Source organism: Eumetopias jubatus, unplaced genomic scaffold (assembly GCF_037043125.1).
Source record: "Eumetopias jubatus isolate StellerSeaLion01/CBP00866 unplaced genomic scaffold, mEumJub1_p1.0 scaffold_13, whole genome shotgun sequence".
Taxonomy (NCBI): Eukaryota; Metazoa; Chordata; class Mammalia; order Carnivora; family Otariidae; genus Eumetopias; species Eumetopias jubatus.
In genome coordinates this window covers 59,642,930-59,665,927 of record NW_028274819.1, presented here as the reverse complement: position 1 = coordinate 59,665,927, position 22,998 = coordinate 59,642,930, and the positions used below count along the sequence as shown (strand labels likewise).

At 45.9% G+C, this 22,998-nt stretch overlaps 1 protein-coding gene across 3 annotated transcripts in view; it reads left to right on the top strand.

The window, feature by feature from the left end:
* TENM4 (teneurin transmembrane protein 4) overlaps positions 1-22,998 on the top strand; it is a 368,675-nt gene that overhangs the window by 323,256 nt on the left and 22,421 nt on the right. For all 3 annotated transcript variants that reach the window (XM_088018017.1, XM_028116004.2, XM_088018018.1), the window contains 3 exons: positions 1,835-2,067; positions 5,871-6,025; positions 11,429-12,306. In XM_088018017.1, the coding sequence (XP_087874143.1) occupies positions 1,835-2,067; positions 5,871-6,025; positions 11,429-12,306 (1,266 nt within the window). The remainder of the gene's footprint in view (positions 1-1,834; positions 2,068-5,870; positions 6,026-11,428; positions 12,307-22,998) is intronic.

Here is a 22,998-nt window from a genome sequence, read left to right as displayed (position 1 = left end):
CAGAAGCCATGGGGAGTCCTGGAAGGGAGGGCATTGGCACTGGGGTGACGTGATGATGTCTGGGTTAGAACAAGGAAGAATGGCCTGGGGAGGACCCAGGCTGCAGGCAGAGAGACCTGCCTGTTATTTGAGAAGGATGAGGTGATGGGACAGTTGTGTTGGGTCTACAGAGGAAGGACAGCTGGAGAAAATCATGTCACCTTCGTCTAATTCAAGGAGAGAAAATAAAGAGAGGCTATCTTGGGTCTGGGAACCTGGCCCTGTTAAGAATCAGCCAGTCCCCAAGACAACGCCCAAAGCAAAGGTTGGTTATGATGACAGGCCAGATTAAGACCTTCAGAGACCTTGACACTGAAAAGATGATGATGCCCCCGTCCTCATGTGTAATTCAAAAAACACCAATCTGTAAAATAAAATTTTGTTTTTCAAAAGGACCCAAAACCTACATGCCTGATAAAACGTAAAATCGCTTCCTTCTAGACTTTTCTGATTCTCTTACCTGCATCTTGAAGGTTTGTACAGTGCCCCTCCTTTGCTGGCACTGCTCAGGCTGCCCTCTGAATCCCCAGCACGGTTTGCATCCCACCATCCAGTGAAAGTGGCCGGTGCCGGGCCATCCAACCTGAACAGAGGGGCAGTCCCTTGAATCAGAAGACTTTCCAGAGGCTTGGAAGTGGCTACCAGTATTGAGATGCAGTTTGAGGGCCTGAGAATGGCCAGGCCATGCACAGGGACTGAAAGTTAGCTTTCTAGGAGTTAGGAGTCCAGCTCCAATTTAGCCTAGACTTGGAAGAAATTATAAAGCAGTACCATGTGATAGGACAATTCAGGTTTAATTAGGGAGTCCTCTCCAACTGTAAAAAAAGACATAATGACTAGGAATTAAAATAACAGTTACGATTACTGAGTATCTACGATGTGCCAAGCACTATGCTAAATAATCTTCAGATATGATTTTTTTATAATTTTCTCAGTACACCGACAAAGTAACTGTTCATACCCCATTTTGCAGAGGTTTGAGGCTCAGAAGGCCAGCTAACTTGCCCAGGTTTCAGAACCTGGAAATGACAGAGCCAGACTTGGAACCCAGACTGATCTGATGCCAGTACTTGTGCATTTTTCCTGCCGTGTGCCCAGGGCCAGTGCCTTGTCTCTGCCACCCTCCCTAAGGTCATGGTCTGCCTCTGCCTCCCTCTGTCAGCAGAGCCTTGTCTTTAGGACTGGTTTCCAGAAACAGAACTGCCCCCTTGTTTTATTTCTTTTTCCTTGGGTGTTGCTGCAAATTACAAACTCATCCTGCAATTCCTTATATCTGACTACAGAAGGGAGACTCCTGGTCTCCTGATCAGTATAATGTAGGTCTGAGTCGACAGAAGACTGTATTGTCACTGACTGGGAGTCAGATCTGGCCAGGCTCTTATCAGTCAGTCCTGACGTGGCTGGGGGAGGGGCTGCCATGCAAACTCGAGGGAAAAGGGCTTGTGTTTTGAACTCTTGAAGTGTTTTTTTAGAGGCAAGCCCTCTCGTGTTTCTGGCTTGGATTTACAGGCCACCCATGGTAAGCTTCCCTGATAATCCTTTTAAGAAAACACGTGTTGAGCTCCTCATATGGCCATGGTGCTGGGCCGGGCATCACAGTCATTGGCAAGAGCTTCTTGTATTAACAGTTAGGTAAGAGGGATAGTGAGGGAAGCCAACCACTGGGGTCAGAAAAATTGCAGAACCGTCACCCAAAAGAGGGACATCATCCCCAGGTGACTTTTTGCTTGGACTCTGTGGTCCCCTGATGGGAAGGAAGAAAGTGCTCACCAAAGGGTGTGTTCTTATTTCACAGCCATAGCCCAGCGCATAAATACTACCTGACCACGGACCCCATGAGCGGGGCTGTCTTCCTCTCGGACACCAACAGCCGTCGGGTCTTTAAGATCAAGTCCACCGTGGTGGTGAAGGACCTTGTCAAGAACTCCGAGGTGGTCGCGGGGACAGGTGACCAGTGCCTCCCCTTCGATGACACTCGATGCGGGGATGGTGGCAAGGCCACCGAGGCCACACTTACCAACCCCAGAGGTAAGGCCTTGCTTACCTTGCTTACAGTAACATTGATGGGGGTCCTGATAATTAACTTCCCAGGAGTGAGGAGTCCAACTCCACACTCAGGCTTAGAATTGGAAAAAATTATAAATAAGCCCCATGTGATAGCAAAATTCGGCCTTCATACCCACTCCATTTGCAAAAGAAATACATGCTTATCTTTGTGAAAGCATTCTGGAAAATACCAAGAAGTCTCCAGGGAAAAGTTAAAATTGTCACCATTCCACCTGCCAGAAATATTCCCAGGTAACATTTCCTGTCTTTCCTTCTAGTCCTTTTTCTGTGTGTTGTGGTCACGTTAAACAGACTGTTTTGGTAACCTCCTTTATTTTTTCCCTAACTGATATATCATGAACATTTCCCCATGTTGTTAGTCTTCTCTGCCCTCATTTTTTATGGCTATATAGCATTCCATCAAATGGATGTCCATCCTTCACTCATCAGTCCCCTCCTGTTGGACATGTATGCTCTCTCTCATGTTATTGTTTTATCAGAACATTGCAGCATGTCATCTTTGTAGATGCTCACACGCCATAGGACGGGTTAACTGTTGGCTTCAGTTTTGAGTCCTTCAAAAAGTTAGACCTCTTCATACCCACAATTACAATTTTCCATTCACTTATTCAGCATGTATTCACTGAGTGTGCAGTGCACTATGGTTGTATAGGTAAGTTCAACGTAGCAGAAGAAATAAGACTTGAACGTGAACCACCGTTGTGGGAGAGAGGAAGAGGAGCTTCTCCCTGAGGAGAAAGGAGACGTGTGCACAGGACTCAGAATTCTATACTTCATAAGATAGCCCACAAAAAATGTCATATGTGATTATATTAGTAAATGGTGCCAGATTTCAGGGCATCTCCTGGACCTAGCTCTGCCCCTCATGAATAGAATTAATGTCCGTGTCAGTGGTTGGTAAAATGCAGTTGGCATATGCACTTTCCAGTCAAAGCATTAGTCTGGTGAAATCAGGCTGTTCTGTATTCAAATTCAGTCATTGTCACCTCATAGCCGTGTGAGTTGGGCTGAATTGCTTAACCTGTCTGAGCCACGCTTGCCTCGCCTATGAAACAGAAACGTACTGCACAGTCAGAGTACAGATTAAATCTGATCAGGAGTGAAAATGCTTAGTTCCGTGGTTCCAGGCACCTGATAAACATCTCATAAATAGTGACTTCTATTATAATTGTTATATTACATTACATTATGTTACCACACCATATAGCATCATATCTCATCTCGTCTCATCTCTCTCACATACCTGGACTGGTCGGGTGGTAACTGTGGGGTAAGTATTGTGACTTCTGCGGTCCCAATTATGATTTCCTAACCCTGAGCGAGTAGTAGCCTGCAGTGGAAAGAACACCAGGCTTGCACTTAGGGATCCTGCATTATGATTCGGTCCTGCAGCTCCCTGGCCTCTGACTTCCTCCTCTGGGCCTCAGTGTTCCCATTGGTAAATGAGCAGATGGGGCTCCATGGGTCCCCCAAGACCCCATTCAGCTACAGCATTCTATTCTCTTAGAAGTAAATGTTTTTTCTGAAAATGTTATTCTCTCCAGGGCTTTCTCAGGTGCCCCCCCCCCACACACACACAGATGCACACACGCAGGCACCCAGATGCAGCAGCAGTGAAATTGCCCAAAAGTCTGTAATTAACCCAGAGAGAAATGACAAGGGTGCCACGGCACGCAGACACTTCACAGAAGGGAGGAGAAAAGATGTCCATCTATTTAGCACAACAAAAAGAGAAAAATCTGAAGTAATTAATCAGGGGGCAGTCACTTCTATTAGCCTGTGCAGCCAACTTTGTAAACAAGAAACCCGATTGTTCACGGAGCACTCATCAGTCCCAGCAGTTGGAAGAGGAAGACAGAGCGTAGCCAGGCAGACAAGAAAACTCCTGTCCCAGTACTTAACAGAACACAATTAATTTAGACTCTAGGCAGGGGCAGAAGAAAGGCATCCCTGCCTGAAGGCTGCCTTGTCCTCTGTGAGAAATCGCCCTCCGGCCCTGAGCAGCCTAACGAGGGGGTGGACAGAACTACTGCTCCGAGGAGTCTTCAGCACTCAGAGGGCCTGGGGTGCCTGAAACCACCCCAGTCCCAGACTCATGGACCCCGAGAGCAAGGGCCTCCACAAAGCGCTGGTCACGTTCTCAGAATTCTCAGTCACTAGTAATTATTGAGGGCTATTACAAGTGTCAACTATTTTTTTTTTTAAGATTTTGTTTATTTATTTGACAGAGAGAGTTAGTGAGAGCAGGAACACAAGCGGAGGTGTGGGAGAGGGAGAAGCAGGCCCCCCGCCGAGCGGGGGGCCCGATGCGGGGCTCCATCCCAGGACCCCGGGATCATGACCTGAGCCAAAGGCAGACGCTTAACGACTGAGCCACCCAGGCGCCCCACAAGTGTCAGCTATTATCCTCTCCGTTTTGTTGACAAGAAAGCTGGATTCAGTGAAGTGACACGGCCAAGGGTCTACAACTGGAAAGCTTTCTGTTGCAAGTGCCTTTACCCTTCTTTCATTTTAGTGCCCAGAGAAGCCTGAACAGAGCACAACTGACTGGACTCTCCTTTTCTTCGTCATGTCACTCCCTGGGGCACTCCGCAGGGCCCTGACTCATTCCCGCCCTCCCCCACCTAGCCAGTGTGCTCCCTGGGGGTCCATCCTGTCTTTCTCTCAGCCCCAGCACCCCTGAGCAGTTCTCGGTTTGGTCGGGCTATGTCTAACCCTTGGGGTGGTAATTTGGGGTGAAAATCAGTATCACCCATGATAAAACATATCTTAGTCCCAGTCCCAGCCACCCCCAGAATTAGTATTTCCAGGAGTGAGGCCAAGCAGGTATATGTTGGGAAAAATAAAAACTCTTTTGGTGATTCTGATATACATCACTGGTTAAGAAGCACTGATTTATTGTATTAGAGTGATTCTCGAACTTTGTTTTAGATCATTACCACCTGAGGTGCTTGTCAAAAATACAGATAGATATTCAGGCTCTGCTTGAGGTTTTCTGAACCACCTCCCTGTGGAGTACGTAATAGAAAATGCACACACATCCAGGAGTGAGAAGTACAAATTGAGAACAATCCCTTCATTTAAGAGCTGAGAATACAAATGCAGAGACATCCAGTGACTTGCCCAAGGTCACACAGCTGGTCATGGAGAAAGTGAATGGTGAATTCAGACTGCTCTCGTCCATGTGCCTTTTTCTAGACATTTATTTCACCCATATCCTCTACACACATCCAGAGCTTTCATGTTTAGGCTCTGTACATCTATAATAACCAATAAAAATAAAATCAGAATAGAAGAACAAGAAGGATGATTATCTTGGGAGAAAAGAAAAATTGTTACCAAAAAGGGAATTTGATTATTATAATTACAAGGCTTCATAAGTAGATTAACTTAAATAATTCACAGTTTTGACATTGAAAAAGTTTCTCCCTACTGCTACCTCTAATGCTTGACAAACCCCCAGAAGTAGGAGTCTGGGTTTGGAGGCTAGCTAAGCTGACAGGTAAAAATCTCCAGAGGCAGTAAGGTGGAAGGACCAGAGCCCTGGAGAATCAGAAGACTTGAGTTCTAATCCCTGGTCTGAACAAGTCACCCTAAGCCCCTGGGCATCTGTCTTTAGGACTTCAGAAGGGGAATGAATCCTGTGGGAAGGATGTCATCAGATCACAGAGAGGAGGTTCTCCATCAGCCTGGAAGCCTCCACAAGCATGTCGGTTGTTACCACCTCTAATGCTGCATTCCCTGTTTCGGCTTCTCTTTCTCAGGCATCACGGTGGACAAGTCTGGGCTGATTTACTTCGTGGATGGCACCATGATCAGACGCATTGATCAGAACGGGGTCATCTCCACCCTGCTGGGCTCCAATGATCTTACCTCGGCCCGGCCCCTCAGCTGTGACTCTGTCATGGATATTTCTCAGGCAAGGAGAAAGCTTTGCTTGCTAGAGCCCTGGGGCTGCACGCTCATCCTCTCACCTGATCCCCAGCCCTCCCGCCGGCCCCCCATTTTTATACCGCACTAACCCTTGAAGAGTACACTCTTGGCTGGGCCTGGGAAAAACACTAAGGACACAGAGATGAGTAGGGCATAGCTTGGTGCTCTGGGAGTTCACCATCAGGGGTGACAGGTGGGTGACAGAGGGATCTCAGGGGAGAGTGAAGAAATCTGCCCAAGGAAGTTTCAAAAGCAGCAGAGATTCACGTGGTGTGAATTTAGATCCATAGCTGCCTGTGAGTTCCCTCTTTGGAAATACTTACAGTACCTCGACATTGTCTTTTCTCTTCCTATACTATAAACTCCATGAGGACAGGAATTCTGTCCATCTTTTCCTCCACTGTAACCAGAGGTATACGGTATACGGTACACGGTATATGGTATATGGTAGGAATATAACCAGTATTTGGTGATTGACAGATTGAATCCTAGCTTTGCCACTCACGAGCTGAAGTAATTTTAGACAAGTTCCTGAAGTCCTTTGAGCCTCTCTTTTTATATCTTTAAAGTGAAAATCATTGACTTCAGCCTGGCAGGATTGCTTGGAGAAAACATGAACAGTGAATACTGGGCGGCTAGCATTGCTTGGCTCTTCAAAGGCAGTCAACAAACAGAAGTTCTAGTGCCCACTTTCACAACGGAAGTGCAATCTGTGCCAGGTTGTGAAGGTGAAATAGGGGTTGCTGGTTGGCAAGGAAGAACGGAGGCATCTCACACAAAGGGAGCAGCATATGCAAAGGTACAAAGATATTAATGGGCCTGGAACAGTCAAGGATCATTGGAAGATTGAATGCATGAGCCTAGGGTTCTTGGAATAAAGAAGCAGGAGTTGAAACTGGAAGCATGATTTGGGGCCAGTTAGGGAAAGACTTTCCCGTACCATGCCAGAGAGTCTGGACCTTAGCAGGGGACAGCGGGAACCCAGTGTAGACCCAGTGACTGGCCATTCAGCATGTCCTTAGTTTGTCCCGCAATGTCTTGGCAAGGAAAATGTCCTTTATTGCTCGAGCCTTTGGCAGGGCCTGGCCGGAGCTGAATCAGTGAACATCCTTCTTGCCAACATTAGCAAAACCAAGGGAAAAAGGAAGGCAGGAGTTACTTTAAATTGCAGAGTGGTGTCAGCAATAACCTCACTTAGCTTTTTAAACCCCCTGCACAGAGGCCCTTTTCCACTGACTGCTGATCTGCTCCCTGTTCTCTGCAGGCAGTGGAGGTTGGGAGACCTCACTGGTCATGCCTGCCTGTTAGTTGGCATGTGTCGTGGAACGCCGTCCCCAGAGCCCCCTGGCTGTCGCTGGCCATCCCAGCACCCGCCTCACACCCCTTTCAGTTGCTGGCGTGGTTTTCCTCTGCACCAACTAATGTGATTGTTACGCTCCCAAATGAAATCTGTTCTCTGCCACTCGTCTTCCCAGTTTGGCAGGCTTCCCCTTGCTGGCTAGAGAATTTCCCTCTCCGGCCTGTGAGCAAGCTGGAATTACCCGTCAGGAAGCTGCCACGGCCTGAGGATGTGCACGCGAGTACTTTCAATTCTCAAAATAGGCCCTGCACCAGCCAGCACGGGCGCTGAAAATTTTCAATCCACACATTGGAAAGCTGTGTAACTTTTGTTAGAGGTGCTGCCAAGCAGCCAGATCCAAGGCTTGGAGGACAACTGGCAGATAGTGGAGTGGGGGAAAAAAACCCACATTTAGCTTCAGAAATCCTGGACCGCAGTCCCTTGGCCCCTGGTCCTCACTACCCTCATCTGAATCGAAGCATGGAATTCTTTTTACCAAGCTCTCTGGACACGGGCTGATATTTTGATGCACACGTGTGGGCAGGGTACTCGCTTTCATTCTGAGAGCTTCCTCTGTCCAAACACTCAGGGCTATTTCACTGCCCCCCCCCTGCCCCGGGGGGAGCAGGGTGGTAAGCCAGAGAGCTAAGAACACAGCTCAGAGGCAAGAGTACGAAGCAGGGAACCAAGGAACTCGGACCAGCTCCCCTGGGAGGAGATGAAGACCGGGCCGAGGAGAAACTCGAGGGAGGCATAGAGTAGAGAAGGAACAGAAAATGTTGCAACCCAGTCGAAAGAGGGGATTCGTTCCTAGCTCAGCAGGCTACAGAGTATAACTCTGTATGGAGGGTCCAAAAAGATTTCCTGAGAACTTAGCACGTGCCAGGCACTGTTAGAAATGGGAATACAGAGATGAGTATGACTTTGCTTTTCTTATTTAGCTGTCACAATAACCCCAAGGGGTAATACGATCTACCCCATTCTACAGATAAGGAAACTGAGGCTTGGTGGGGGGAAAACTGCAGTTATACATACAGAGCACTATGCTAGGTTCCATCAGGGATGTGGAAATGAATTTTGAAGTGAAATCATGTACATAAATTGCCTAGCACAGTGCCTGGCAGCTAGTAATAAGCTGTAAATATTCATTCCCTTTATAATTTGCAAAGAAACGCCTTGTACATTGTCTTGTTTGATCCTCACAACTACTCTATGTAATATTTATTACCTCCATTTACAGATGAGGAAAGAAGTTCAAAGTCTTTAAGTAGCACACACCTGTAGTAATTGTGGGACTGAGACAAGAAGTGAGCTGTCCTGGCTCCAAATCCCTCGCGCTCTCTATGCCGTTCACCATTCATTCATTCGTTCATTCATTTGGCAACCCATTTTTTTGAGAACAAATAACTCTGCCACAAGGCACTCATCTCAGAGCACTTTGATAAAGGCACAGAATATTCAGGAGGACAGGGGTGAGGGAGCTCCATCCCCCCTGGGGACCACAGAACACGGGAGCAGGCCGGAGGGACCACAGGAATTCTAAAGAGCCGTTCTTCCATTGTGGTGATGGCTCCCTGTGGCTCTGCGGAAGTGAAATCAGAGAAGCTTGTGTGCTTGGTCTGCTCCAGAACCATCACACAGGCTCCATGACAGAGCCAGGACGGACTCCAAGGGCACTGTCTTCTTTCCCAGGTGCCTGTGTGCACGCGGCAGGAAGGAGGGGGAGAGCAGGAAGGCGCTTGCTCTTCCCCTCTCTCCCTCCCCTGGCCCTCCCCACCCACCCATCAGGGAGGCATCTTTTCATCATAATGACTGGCAGAAAGGCCTGGGCTAGCAGGTCCCCAAGGTGCCACAGGACCAGAAGGCATAAAATATTTAGCAGCTAGTGTTGACAAGAAATGGGTTTTAGGAAATTGAAAATTCCCCTGTCACTTTAGAGTAAACTGTTCTTGATGCAGCCAAGGGCTCAGAGAGCACCGGGAAGTGTGAAGGAGCACCTCTGGCGGGGGGCTCTGGGCTCTGGCAGGCCAGGCTCCGAGGGGACCAAGGGGCCCAGGCTGGGAGGGAGGAGACAGGAAGACCAGGAAGCAGGACCTGAGGAGGGCCCTGAGCTTAAGGGTCAGATGGAGGTGGCCACATCCCAGATGTATGTAATTTGCTGGGGTTTCTCTTTATATTAGTAAACTACCACATGGACATTGTAGAAAATGCAAGAAGTTAAAGATTACAAAGAAGAAAGTTAAAATTACCCCAAACCCGAGTATGGTTAACATTTTGATGTATCACCCCAAGCTTTTAATCTCCCCTCTATCTGTAATTTATCTAATTTGTGGTTGCCATACTTCCCCACAGTTGGGATCACACTGTGCTTCCAATTCTGTAATCTGTTCTTTTTCACTAATACGTAGCAAGCATTTTCCCATGTCGTTAAATATCCATCTATAACATCACCTATAATGGCTACACAGAGTATTCTACCTTATGGGCGAACTAAATGCTATCATTTATTTAGCCAGTTCTCTGTGGTTGGGCATTTGAATTGGTTGCAGTTGTTCGCCATTATTAAAAATGGCTGTGATGTACACCGTTGTCGACAAGGGTGTACAAGAGTGAATTCCTGGGAGAGAAATGTCTTATCTAAAGTAATATGCATGTTTAAGTAAGTCCGAAATGGGACAGAATGTCGAGGGTTTGTAGGGGGCTCAGGAACCTAAGGCAATGAATCCCTAGGGGCGGGGGACACAAATCAGAAGGAGGCAACACTTCAGCCCATGTACAGTGTGGCTGGATGACACCTTGGGGACACAGCTGGCAAGTCGCTTCCCTCAGTGCCAGTACCTCCCAGTGTCCACCAACAAAGCATTCCTCACCTCAGACCGCGCCAGCTTCCTCTCCCACCCCCATCATGTGCCTACCTGAAAGCTCACCGTCATCCCTGCCAGCTTCCCAGCCTGGCACAGAGGAGGCTCAGGCATGGGCCCCAGGACCTCAGAACCCCTCATTCCCGGGGCCACCTTCTTTGATCTCTTCCAGGAGGACGTGTTCTCTGAGGTGCTAGGAGCCATTATCTAGAGCAGGAACTCACAAACCTCCATGTGCACAGGAGCCATCCAGGGGTTTTGTTTAAATTCAGATTCAGATTCAGTAGGTTCGGTGAGACCTGCTGTCCTGCATTTCTGACCAGCTCCCGTGCGATGTCAGGGCCACTGGTCCAATAGTCACACCTGACGGAGGAAGGATTCTATTGTGATTCCCAGTTCCCACATTCGAATCACCCAGAAAGCTTTTGAAATCATGCCACTGCCTGAGCCCCACAATCAGGGTTCTGATTTCATTGACCAGAGGAGGGATTTGTGCACCAAGCTTTCTAAAACCACCACAGGTAATTGGAATGTGCGTCCAGATTTGAGAACCACTGGTCTGGAACCGTCAGGGACCGTGGCTATTTTGTCTTTACATCCCCAGCCGCTAGGCATGTGTTCATCCATGAACCCAGTGGGTTGAGATGCCATCTTTCATGCAGGTATCATATCATCAGCAGACATCTGAACAATTCCTGCCTCAGCCTCCAGACTCCCCCTGCCACCTCCATCACATTAGCTGTCATTAGTTGAGCTCTCATTGTGGGTCAGGCACTTTGCACTATTGTCAGTCCTGTTGTACAGATGTGAATACCGAGGCTCAGAGAGGCAAAGTAACTTGCCAAAGGTCATAATGGTGGGGGCTAGGATCTGACCCTAGGCCCGTCGGGCACCCAAGTCTATCTCCTGTTTACTTTTTTTGTTTCTTTGCTTATTTTTTTTTCTTTTTTATTCCTTTCTTCGTGTTTTGTGAGTCTAATGGAGATCATGAGGTGTCTCAGTGACAGCTATTGCATGTTTCACTCTGATCAGGGGGCTGACACCCGTTGCCAATGACAGGCCACCATGAAATCAGGCAGGACAGTGTGTGAAGGCACTCGAGACATTCTTACGAGCTATACAGGCTGGGGGAGGATTCGTGGTGGGCACCCTGCCAGGCATCTGAGTTATCGGTTGTCTCCATTGGCAGGTTCGCCTGGAGTGGCCCACCGACTTAGCCATCAACCCGATGGACAACTCCCTCTACGTCCTTGACAACAATGTGGTCCTGCAGATCTCTGAAAACCACCAGGTGCGCATCGTCGCTGGGAGACCTATGCACTGCCAGGTCCCCGGCATTGACCACTTCCTGCTGAGCAAGGTGGCCATCCACGCAACCCTGGAGTCAGCCGCCGCCTTGGCTGTCTCACACAATGGGGTCCTGTACATTGCCGAGACCGACGAGAAGAAGACCAACCGCATCAGGCAGGTCACCACCAGCGGAGAGATCTCCCTGGTTGCGGGGGCCCCCAGTGGCTGTGACTGTAAAAACGATGCCAACTGTGACTGTTTCTCGGGAGACGCCGGCTATGCCAAGGACGCAAAGCTGAATACGCCATCTTCCTTGGCTGTGTGTGCCGACGGGGAGCTCTATGTGGCTGACCTGGGGAATATCAGAATTCGGTTTATCAGGAAGAACAAGCCCTTTCTCAACACCCAGAACATGTATGAGCTGTCCTCGCCCATTGACCAGGAGCTCTACCTGTTTGATACCAGTGGAAAGCATCTGTACACCCAAAGTCTGCCCACAGGCGACTACCTGTACAACTTCACCTACACGGGGGATGGTGATGTCACACTCATCACTGACAACAACGGCAACATGGTGAACGTCCGCCGGGACTCTACCGGAATGCCCCTCTGGCTGGTGGTCCCAGATGGCCAAGTGTACTGGGTGACCATGGGCACCAACAGCGCACTCAAGAGCGTGACCACACAAGGACATGAGTTGGCCATGATGACATACCATGGCAACTCTGGCCTTCTGGCAACCAAAAGCAATGAAAATGGATGGACAACATTTTATGAGTAAGTATCACCACAAGGGCATCTGACGGTTTTGTTTCATGAGATGTATTGTACGATTAGAGGTGAGTTGGTGGAGTGTTAATTTTTGGATAGATTTCATTTTGGCTGAGAATTTGGGATGCAAACCATTACCCACAATGTGTTTTGCATGTTCGTATCACAGCGATTGCTCCTAGGAAAAAACATGATGTAATGGAAAGGGCATGAGCTTTGGCATTAGGAGACTTGGGCTTGCATGTCTCTAGGCCTCCGTTGCCGCATCTGTACAATGGAAATACCTGCCCAACATCCGACAGGGAGGGAATGGAGATGAAACGTACTTGACAGACTGCTAGCATCTTCGGATGACCACTTCCAGAAACAATGGCAAGTTTCGTGTAGATGAATTGCCCACCTAATCAAAGCTTACATCTTCAAGTTTCAAAACTTTTTTTTTTCATTTTAACGATTTTGGGTGGAACTTAAATGCTTTCCGTGCCTACCTTCTCAAACCCATTATAAAGACATAATGAAACCTTTCTCTTTATGAGTCAAGATCATTAATAAGGAACAACCGCAATTGCATATTACACCGGAAGGGAGGACACAAGGCTACAGAACCTGCCCAGAAAGGGTTGCAAACTGTCCTTTGATCAGCTCCCATGTGGCAGGGTATCATTTTTACTGCTTCCTCCCTCCACATGGCGCTATGTGTTTCAGTCGTGGCACCCACCATGAGGAGCTCACTTCCCTTCCCCTCATCCAAGGTAGGGCTTCTTGAGGGGTGTGGTCAGAAAAGCAGAAGTTCAGCTCATTCCAGTCCTAGCCAGAATCAAAGGCATGTGTATCTGAGCTCTTTCTCTAGGAGCTATTGTAATGAATGGACTTTGTACCTTCTCTTTTTGCTACTTAGATTTTTTTAAGATTTTTTTTCAAGGTCTTAGCCATGTTCCAAACTACTGAGACTACTGAATATGTGACCAGTAGGTAGGTATGCAGGAGGTGGGGAAGGAGTAGCCTTTTGAGCACCAGAGATGGGCTAGGAATCACATTATTGCATTTAATCCTCATAACAGCTCTGGAAGATGAGTGACAGTATCCGTTCTACAGAAATAGAAACTGAGGCTCAGAGATGCTCCCTGTTACATAGTGAGAACGCGGCAGAACCAGGATCACAACCTACGTCTGTCTGATACCAGAGCTCTGGCTCTGTCAGCTCCGCCCTGCTGCCTCCTGCTGAGTTTGTTAATTCCAAATGAACTTAAATCCTTGAACTGTAAATTTTTCTCAAGCTTAATCAAGCGTCAGTTTCTTATAGTCCTAGAATCCAAAGGCAAAAGATCTGTAATAGATTTTTAAATACAGTTTGCACCAAAAAAAAGTCACATCAACTTATACAAAGTTCACTGGCTAAATTCCTGTCACCAAACAAGGGCCTTGTTAATTACAAAGAAAGACAAAGATCCAGGAAAGCAGCAATTATCTTGATTAACTCATTGAAATGGAAATACACTAAGTAATTCAATTTTCCTCCATTGCCCAATGGAAATCTCTTATACGTTACTTAGCCAATACAGGGGTTTCTTTGTCAGAGCAAGTCGGCACACTCAATTAGTTCCCAAGGTCACTCTTTCAAATCCCAAACTGAATGTTTACATATCACTGCAACCTTTGTTCCCAACCAACCCTGAAATCTAAAACCATTTCCTATACCTCCACCAGAAAGGATCCCATTCCCTGCTCCCTGTCTTCCTCAAAGAAATATATAGTCATAGTTGTTTTATGTAGAAGAGAAAGGTAATTATAATCACTTTTTAGAAAATGGCATTTGGAATTCCAAAGAATCCCCTGGGAATGGAAGATAAAAACCCTAAAATTAAAAGAGAAACTTACTTATATTGACATCCTACTGTGTGCCAAGATCTTTCCAATTTCATCTTCACGGCAACCTCAGACCAGAGAAATTACCATCCACAGTTTTTTACAGATGAACAAACTGAGGCGCAGAGAGATTAAGAACCAGTCTAAAATTACACCGTGATACATCACAGGGCCAGAACACAAATCCGTGTTCTTTCACGGACACTGAGGAGGTTCTCCTAAATTCTCTATGACTTCTCTGTATGGTAGGGAGAAAAATAGTACCTGTTTCATAGGGATAGTCTGAGGTTAAAAATGTCAATGAGATAAACCGTGGAAAACGCAATGTCTTACAGCAGTTCACAAGTGGTAACTGCTGCCGTCATCGTCATCATCCTCCTCCTCGTCATTGCAAGCAATATGAGTGGACGTACCAGTAATTGCAGAAATATTGTTTGGGCATGAGAGGTAGTACCCAGGAGCAACAGCAAGTAAACTCGTCAAAGGAGGAAACAGTTATAATTAGAGTAGGTAGGAATTAGAACTTATGCCAGAGGAACAGAATCAAATGTCAAGTCTGAGGGATCAAGGTAAGAACTAGGAAAGGGGTCAGGTCCGTGAGAATATCCAGACTGGGCCGGAAAAAGGCATGCAGAGTGGGTCAAGGAAAAATGTTTCAGCTCAGACTGTGAACAAAGCCAGGGTACCAGATAGCTATTTTCACTGAATGTTAACCATGTGATTCAGGGGCTGGCTGCCTGGTTTCCAGACCTAGGTTTCAATCAGACAGAAATCAAGCTTACCCTACCCTATTTCATGGCCATTGTGAGGATCAACAAACTAAATAAATACAGAAGGTAAAAAAACTTGCAAACTGTGAAGCTCCCAAGAAGTAAGGATGCAGTATTATCATTATTGTGGTGTTTCTTTTTTCTTTTTCTTTTTCTTTTTTTTTTTTTTAAGGCAGGCTCCACACCCAGCACAGAGCCCAACATGGGGCCTGAACTCATTACCCTGAGATCAAGACCTGAGCTGAGATCCAGAGTCGGACGCTTAACCACCTGAGCCACCCAGGAGCCCCATTACTGCGGTGTTTCTTAGCACAGATTTTGACAGATTCTGCCAAAGCGCCATTGCTCTAGTGAATTTTCTCCTGTTAGCTCCATGAGGCAGTTTAGTGGATTCCAATCCAAATGCTCTAATATTAAAAAGAAAAAAAAAAAGCCCAGGCTTGTGGGTAACATGGGCTGTTACTGAAACAAGTTTTCAGTTGGCTTTATTGATCCTTTCAACAGATTAAATAATGCATCTAACATAAACATGACACATTGCAGAGCAACTTGACTTAAGAGAGTTCACAGTTCTGGAGAATGAAGCTTACCTTCCTCCCCTCAGTCCACAGGTCTGCTGGCAGAAAACCTCAAAGAACTCTGTAATGCAATCCTCATTTCCAGTGTGTGGCATCATTAATTTCAGATGTGGGCTCCTGGCCAGATGGCATTCAGTGGCTAAGAAAATGGCCTGGTGAGCATGAGGCAGGTTCCAAAATTCGCTTGCTGGGTGGGCATGAGCAGCCAGCTTCCCTGAGTTTCACAGGGGTAAGTGGCTCTGGCATCCCATGGTGCCCTGTGGGTTCTGTGAGAGTTCTGCTCACACTAAATACTGTGAGACCCTACCTAACTGACTTCCGTCTCAAGCTCAGGGCTTGCCACCTCGTAGGTGCTCAGTAAATATCTTATGAGTGAAATGTAAATACAGGGAAGGGAAATAAAGAAGGGAGGAAAAACACGCTGTAGTGAGAAGAGTATCAAATCCCAGCTCCAGCATTATCAGTGCACCCAGCAGGACACAGAATTCAACTCAGATGGTTCAAATAAAGACACTTGGCTTTGGGGTTTTGCTGGAGGATGTAAGAGCTAGAAAGTGCATCATTCCCAAACTTACAGTAGGAATAAGCTACACAAATGGCAGATTCTTAAGTTTTCCTTAAACTCCTTCTCTAAGGTCACAGGGCAGCCACCTAACCAAATCCAAGGGGAGAAACTCCTAAAGAGAAAGACAAATGTGAGCACTAGCTTCCTGGGGGTCAGTGCAGCTGGTCGGAAGGGTTTGGCTAGGGTCACTGGCGAATTTACGAAGGCTAAGTGTGTACTGGCGAGAGAGTAGGAAGCCATTAGACGCTGGAGAAACTGAGTGGGTGAGCCCACATCCTCTTCATAACCTCTCTCCACAGCCCGACCGGGGACTCTCAGAAGAAGAGTAGGGAAAGATGTAAGGAAGCGACTGCTGTGGTAGACTTGGGGGAGGGGCACAAATATCTGCCTGCGGGACCCAGACTGGACTCACCTTATTTCCCATATGGAACAAAAGCCTTAATCTGTGGAGAGAAGGGCAACTAACGCTGCCCTTCTCAAGTATTGGTGGAGACCCACTGCCACTGAATGAGGGAAGAGAAAAAAACTGTAGAGGGATATGTAATGGGCCCAGAATTACCGCAGGAAGAGGGGCAGGAGGACTGAAGAGGCCACACTCTGTTTTGTTTGAAGATTTTATTCATTTATTTGACAGAGAGAGGGAACACAAGCAGGGGGAGTGGGAGAGGGAGAAGCAGGCTTCCTACCGAGCAGGGAGCCCGATGTGGGGCTCGATCCCAGGACCCTGGGATCATGACCTGAGCCGAAGGCAGACGCTTAACGACTGAGCCACCCAGGCGCCCCAAGGCCGCACTCATGAGACTCAGGGACACACCGATACATAAGACTGTGGCTTACTCGGAACCACGGAGAACTCTCTAGCTCACCACTCGCTGCGACCGGTTAGCTAAAGAGCCAAACACAACAACGGAAAGCAGAATACTACTGTGAAAGAGATAAAAGAGGGACAAGAGCCTGGAAAGAGACCCGCCCTGAGGCACAGCACAAACAGGGGACCTAAAGCTTAGGATGGAGTCGACACTGAGAAAAAAAAAAAACTCCTCTGACAAACCAGTTGAGTGCCCTAAACACAAGGTTTTGCTAGAGGAACTTAAATCCTATAATGCACTAAAGTTAGCCGGAGAAACATCAAACCTCAAAGCCAGCCCAGATCCTAACTAAGTTAACTCATACCCCTTCACTAAAGTCCTAGCAGAAGAAAACTCATACCCATTTCCACACATAAAACCTGTTACCTCATTCTCTGGTGTGCTACACAAGATATTCAACTGAACATACAAAAAGGCTAGAAAAAGCAACACACTCCCAAGAGACAAAGGAATCATCAGAACCATACTTAGATATGACACAGATATTGAAACTATCTTTCAGGGGACTTAAAATAACTATAATTATGCTAAAAACTCTAATGGAAAAGGTGAACAATATGAAAGATCAGATGGATAATTTCAGTAGAGAAATGGAAACTATAAGAAAAAATCAAATGGAAATCTAGGAATGAAAACCCGGTACCCCTGAAACAAATAATACATTACATGTTAATAAAAAAAAAAAAAATTTTTTAATGAAAAGAAAACCAGTTACAGAAATGAAGAATGCCTTTGATGGGCTTATCAGTAGACTGACACATCTGAAGAAAGACGATGGGTCAATAGAAACTACCCAAACTGAAATAGAGAAAAAAATAGTGAAAAAAAATACAAAACTTGGGCATCCCAGAGCTAGGAGGCAGTATCATCTGGCCTAATGTGAATGCATAGATCTTCCTTGATTTACAATGGGATTACATCCTGACAAACCTATTGTGAGTTGAAAATATTCCAAGTCAAAAATGCATTTTATACACCTAACCTACCAAACATCCTTAGCCCAGCCTACCTTAAATGTGCTTAGAACACTTACATTAGCCTACGGTTGGACAAAAGCATCTAATACAAAGCCTATTTTATAATAAAGTATTGAATATCTCATGTAATTTATCAAATACTGTACTGAAAGTGAAAAAGAGAATGGGCATATGGGTACAGAATGCTTGTCAATGTATTGGTTGTTTACCCTCTACATTTAGGTGGCTGACTGGGAGCTATAGCTCCCTGCTACCACCCAGCATCCTGAGAGTCTTACGACAGATCGCTAGCCTGGGAGAAGATCAAAATTCAAAGTATGAAAAAATTAAAAGTCCAAAATAGTTTACCCTTTAAAAAAAAAAAGTTCAAAATATGGTTTCTCCTGAGTTCATATCACTTTTGCATCATCATAAAGTCAAAAAATCGTAACTCAAACCATCGTAAGTCAGGCACCACCTATAATTCAAATTCTAAGAGAAGACAAAAAGAACATGGCAGAAGAAATATTTGAAGAAACAATGGTCAAGAATTATCCATAAGTAATGATGGACAACAAATCACAGACCCAATTTCAGAAAACACCAAGGAGAATACACGCACGCACGCACGCATATATATCTTAGGCATATATTCAAAATACAAAAGAAAAAGAGAAAATCTTGAAAGATGAAGGGGGGGCATTTTAGAGGAACAAAGGTAAGAATTACAGTAGACTTCTCATCAGAAACCATGCAAGCTGGAGACAGAAATGCTGAAAGGGGAAAAAACGGAAGAAAAAAAAAAAACAAAAAAAACCAAAAAAACCCTGTCAACCCAGAATTCTATACCCAGGAAAAATATCTTTCCCATAAAGAAATGTTATAGAGGTAGAGGCAGGGATAAGGGAACCAATAAAGAATGGTGAGGCACCCAGGCACTAAAAACAGTGAACAACCATGACCATCCCTGAGGCTTAAGGGCAAGGTGGGGCAGGAATAGATAGTTACTGAAGTGCCCGGTGGGAGCCATAACTAGGAAGAAGAAGCTATCTCATAGAAACTATAATCATGGACACATGCAGCCACTATTAGAAATATGGCACCAAAGGAGATAGAGAATAAGGAAAACTTCTCCTCCTGACCTCCAGTCTCTTGCCAGTGCCTACCATTGACTGAATCTAACCAAAAGCAAGCCAGAAGGAGAGCCCCAGTGCTGTGGTCTATGGGGGTCAGCTCCTGTGGGCCCAGAGAAAAGCAGAGAATGGACCTGAGGGGAGAAAGAATAACCAGCACAGACACTGTCTAGCTCTGTGATGTTGTACACATGAGTGGCACAGCCCGGATTCAGTGGCTGACCTCCCTGAATCCTTTCTGCCAGATGCCCTACTTCAAGTACAGCATCAGCAAGAGATAAGACCTACAGTGGTAGGGTGGGCCAGATCTTAGAAATCCTAAAAGCTAGAATTCATTGGCAGGACATAATTCTGTAGGAAATAGGCAGCAGGTATAAGTGTCCGTTGCAGAATCCAAGACGTACCCGGCTCTGGTACAGTTTTGGAGATGACAGTGTAGTAATGGCATCTGTTTTAGGTACCTGAGGCCAGGGGAACTATTCGTGTGCATGAGCTGTGAACCCTATTTATTCACAGAGGATATGGTATCCAATTCCTCTCGTTGACAATGGTGGCATTTGAAACAGTCATAGATGAAATGCAAAAGTCACTTTTTTATTTTCCAACTAAAAAAATCCCAATCATCAGAAGTTAGTAGCAGAGAGGCAATTTGGCATTTTCCTCACCAGCTGCAACATAGTAAGTGGCTTGAGATGTGAAATATTGAGTGTGAAGAAGAAAGCCTTGCAATGTGTGTGAAGATACCTTTTAGCAATCCTCTTCTGAGAGCCAAGGTCACAGCAACTATATGAATGTTTTATGTGTTTTCTTTCCCCATTCTCCAAAGATGCTCCAGGAAAATGGAGTGAAGAAAAATCCATGGAAAGAAATAATGAAAAGCCAATCATCTGGCCATCTTGATCATGCCCCCCAGATGGAGGGTTGGCATCACTATAAAGTCAGTTGCCGTGGTATCAAAGCAAAGCACCTCGAAGAGAAAACTATTGGTTTTTTGACCCATTTGAGGATTCCAAACAATTTTTTTCTTTAACATGGTGATGAACACAAAGGTTTTTCCCTGAAACTGCATCACTCTTAGGGGAAGCTTGATGAAAGCGCACAGACTTTAAGGTCAGACAGACTTTGAATCTATATTCCTCAACGAGCCATGTGATCTTTGGCAAGTTATGTATCCTTTCTGAGCCTCAGCTTCACCAATTGTGAAATGACAGTAATAATGCCCACCTCAAAAGACAGTGATGAGCATGGTGCTTGGTACCTAAAAGGATATGAATATTCGTGAGCTTTCCCTTTCTCACACAGAAAGGGGGAGGTGAAAGGGGTGAAATTCTTAGTTTTTCTCAATCCATATCTTGAAAAAACGGTAATAAAATCTACTGTTTATTTACTTATTTATTCATTCATCTAAGAAATATGTATTGAGATATATCTTTTTTATTCTGGGTACTCTTCTAGGCATGAGAACACAGACAAGGTCTCTATTCTCATGGCGCTTATATTATAGTAGGAAGAGACAGATAACAGATCAATAAACATGTAAATAAGATAATACATATAATGAAGACAAAAAGATAATGTGACCAAGATGGGAGGACCTATCTATTTCAGGGAAGGCCTCACTGAAGTGATAACATTTGAGCTGAAATATGAGTGATGAAAGGAGCTAGCCACACCAGGATTGGAGGGAAGAGCATTCTCAGCAAAAAGAACAGTTAAGTGTGAGCACCTCGAGCCTGGCTTGAGCTTGGTGTGTTTGGAGAACAGAAGCAGATGTAGTGGAACACAGGAAGGATGGAGGGGTCGGGTTCAAAGTGAAATTGGAAAGAGAGGCAGGAAGGAGCAGGTCTTTCGGCCAACATTCATTCACATTACTGAGCATCTACTATATGCCAGGCACTCTTCTAAGTTCTGGGATATACCAGTGACCAAAGGCCCTTCTATCAGGGCATTGACATCCTAGGGAAAGCAGTCTCATGGGGTCCTGCAGGCCCTGGTTAAAAAAAAAAAAAAAATTGCATTTCACTTTAAATAGGTTACCTTGTTTGAACTTCACAGTATCTAAGATAGGTGTCACAATCTTCATTTTATAGAGAAGAAAACAGAGGCTCCCAGAGGTTATGGTATACGACCTGCCTAAAATCATATCATTTGTGATGTGATGGGGTTGATGGTCATGGGAAAGCAGAACTGGGCACCCATCCCTCCTAGGGTTGCTGTGCTGGCAAGGGTAGAGCCTGTAGTCAAAGCCCAGAACGTCTGGCTCCGAAGACTTTGCCATATCAACATGTTCCTTCCTCTTGGTTAGAAAGAAAGAAATTTGCCAGTACTTCAAGTCAAGCCAAAACAGACACAAGTAAGCCATTGTCCAGAAGTCACCCGATCAGAGGGCCAGGGCTTGAGGCCGCCACTTGGAATCCAGAGAGTGCTGCGAACTGTCCCACCTCGTTGGGTGGCACCAGGCTTCTTTCTCTCAGCAGGAACAGAAAGGGCTCCACAGAGGGGGCAGGGGTCACAGGTGTCCAGGGCCCACAGGATGGGCAGCCCCAGTTCCTCCCCGCAGAGGAAGAAGCAGCAGTGTTCCAATGGAGTAATCACAGGTATGGATCAGGCCACAGAGAGATCAGGTGGCGTTTCCCAAGCTCTAGAAGGCACTGAAATGAATGAATAAGAGACAAGAAAATTCTATAAATTGGCTGTTCTATTTGATGTTCATTTAATTAAGACATTCAGTCCCTCTAATGGAAAATGTGAGGAGTGGAAATTACTGTTTTTCGGCCATCTCATATAAAATGAAAACCAGATCTTGAAGGCATGAGGCTTTTCATTGTATCTTCTTCAAGCTCAATTTAATTATGTATTACAGGCCACCTTCAATAATAATTACAATTGTCTGCCTGTATGCAAAGGCTCTTTCTGTCTTGGAGACCAAAGCTCTGGGGAGATGCCTACGGAGATTGGTGAAGGATCATTTAGTGAAAGCAGTTGTTTCTGTATTTGTGCATTTAGCAGATATATATCATGTACCTACTGTGTGTCAAGCCTCTGTCAAGTCCTGCAGGAGATAGTGTTTGAATGAATCATGGTCTCCCCTTCCCAACAGAGCAGCTGAGGGGCCTCGCATAGCCAATCATGCATTCCTTTATTTGTTCAAATAGCATTCCCTGCCCATCTTCTCCCTGCCAGTCCCAGGGCTGGGGAAGAAGAGATGAACCGAGAGCCAGTCCTCCAGGGTCCTGTTGCTGGCAGGTGGTAGACTCCAGATTCCCAGCCTGCCTGACTCCACAGTCCTGTCCTGACTCAAACAGGCCCAGGCCCAAGCAGGCAACAGCTTGTACATGAGCTGTTACAATACAGGGGACCCATTCTGTGAGGCAGCTAGCTGCGCCAGAGTATCGCTGGGAGAAGGGACAAGAGAGACCAGGGAAGGCTTTACGAGGTGGCATTTGAGCAAGGCCATAGTAAAGTAGGATTGAAGTGACATCTGCCCTCTAATCTGGGATCTCCCTGTCAATTCTTATCGGTAAGACTCTAACACTCCTTTTTAAGTATCTCGCATGGCATAATAAAATCTTTTGTATCTGGTTAGATCAGGAAATTACATAGTCTAAGTAAGTAGTCTCAGTAAAGAGTATGTATGTGGATAACAAGTGTTCAGAGAGCCAGACTAGAACAACATATACCCATCCCATGAAACTGTTGAACTGAAATGGATCTTCCGTTTTCATTCATTCATTAAGATGGCTTGGGATCTGACAGGACTCAGCCTACTCACAGACCACAGATGTATCTAAGATGACCAGAGCAGAGCCAGTTTGGGAGTCTTGATTTGGGGCTCAGAAATTTGGGGTACCCTAGTAACATTTACTGAAAAGGCTTGGAGATTGATGTTGGCAGATGTCCTATAAGTGAGACTCTTCCATAAATGCCAGTAATTTATTTTTTTTTTCTTTGGGAGAGAGAG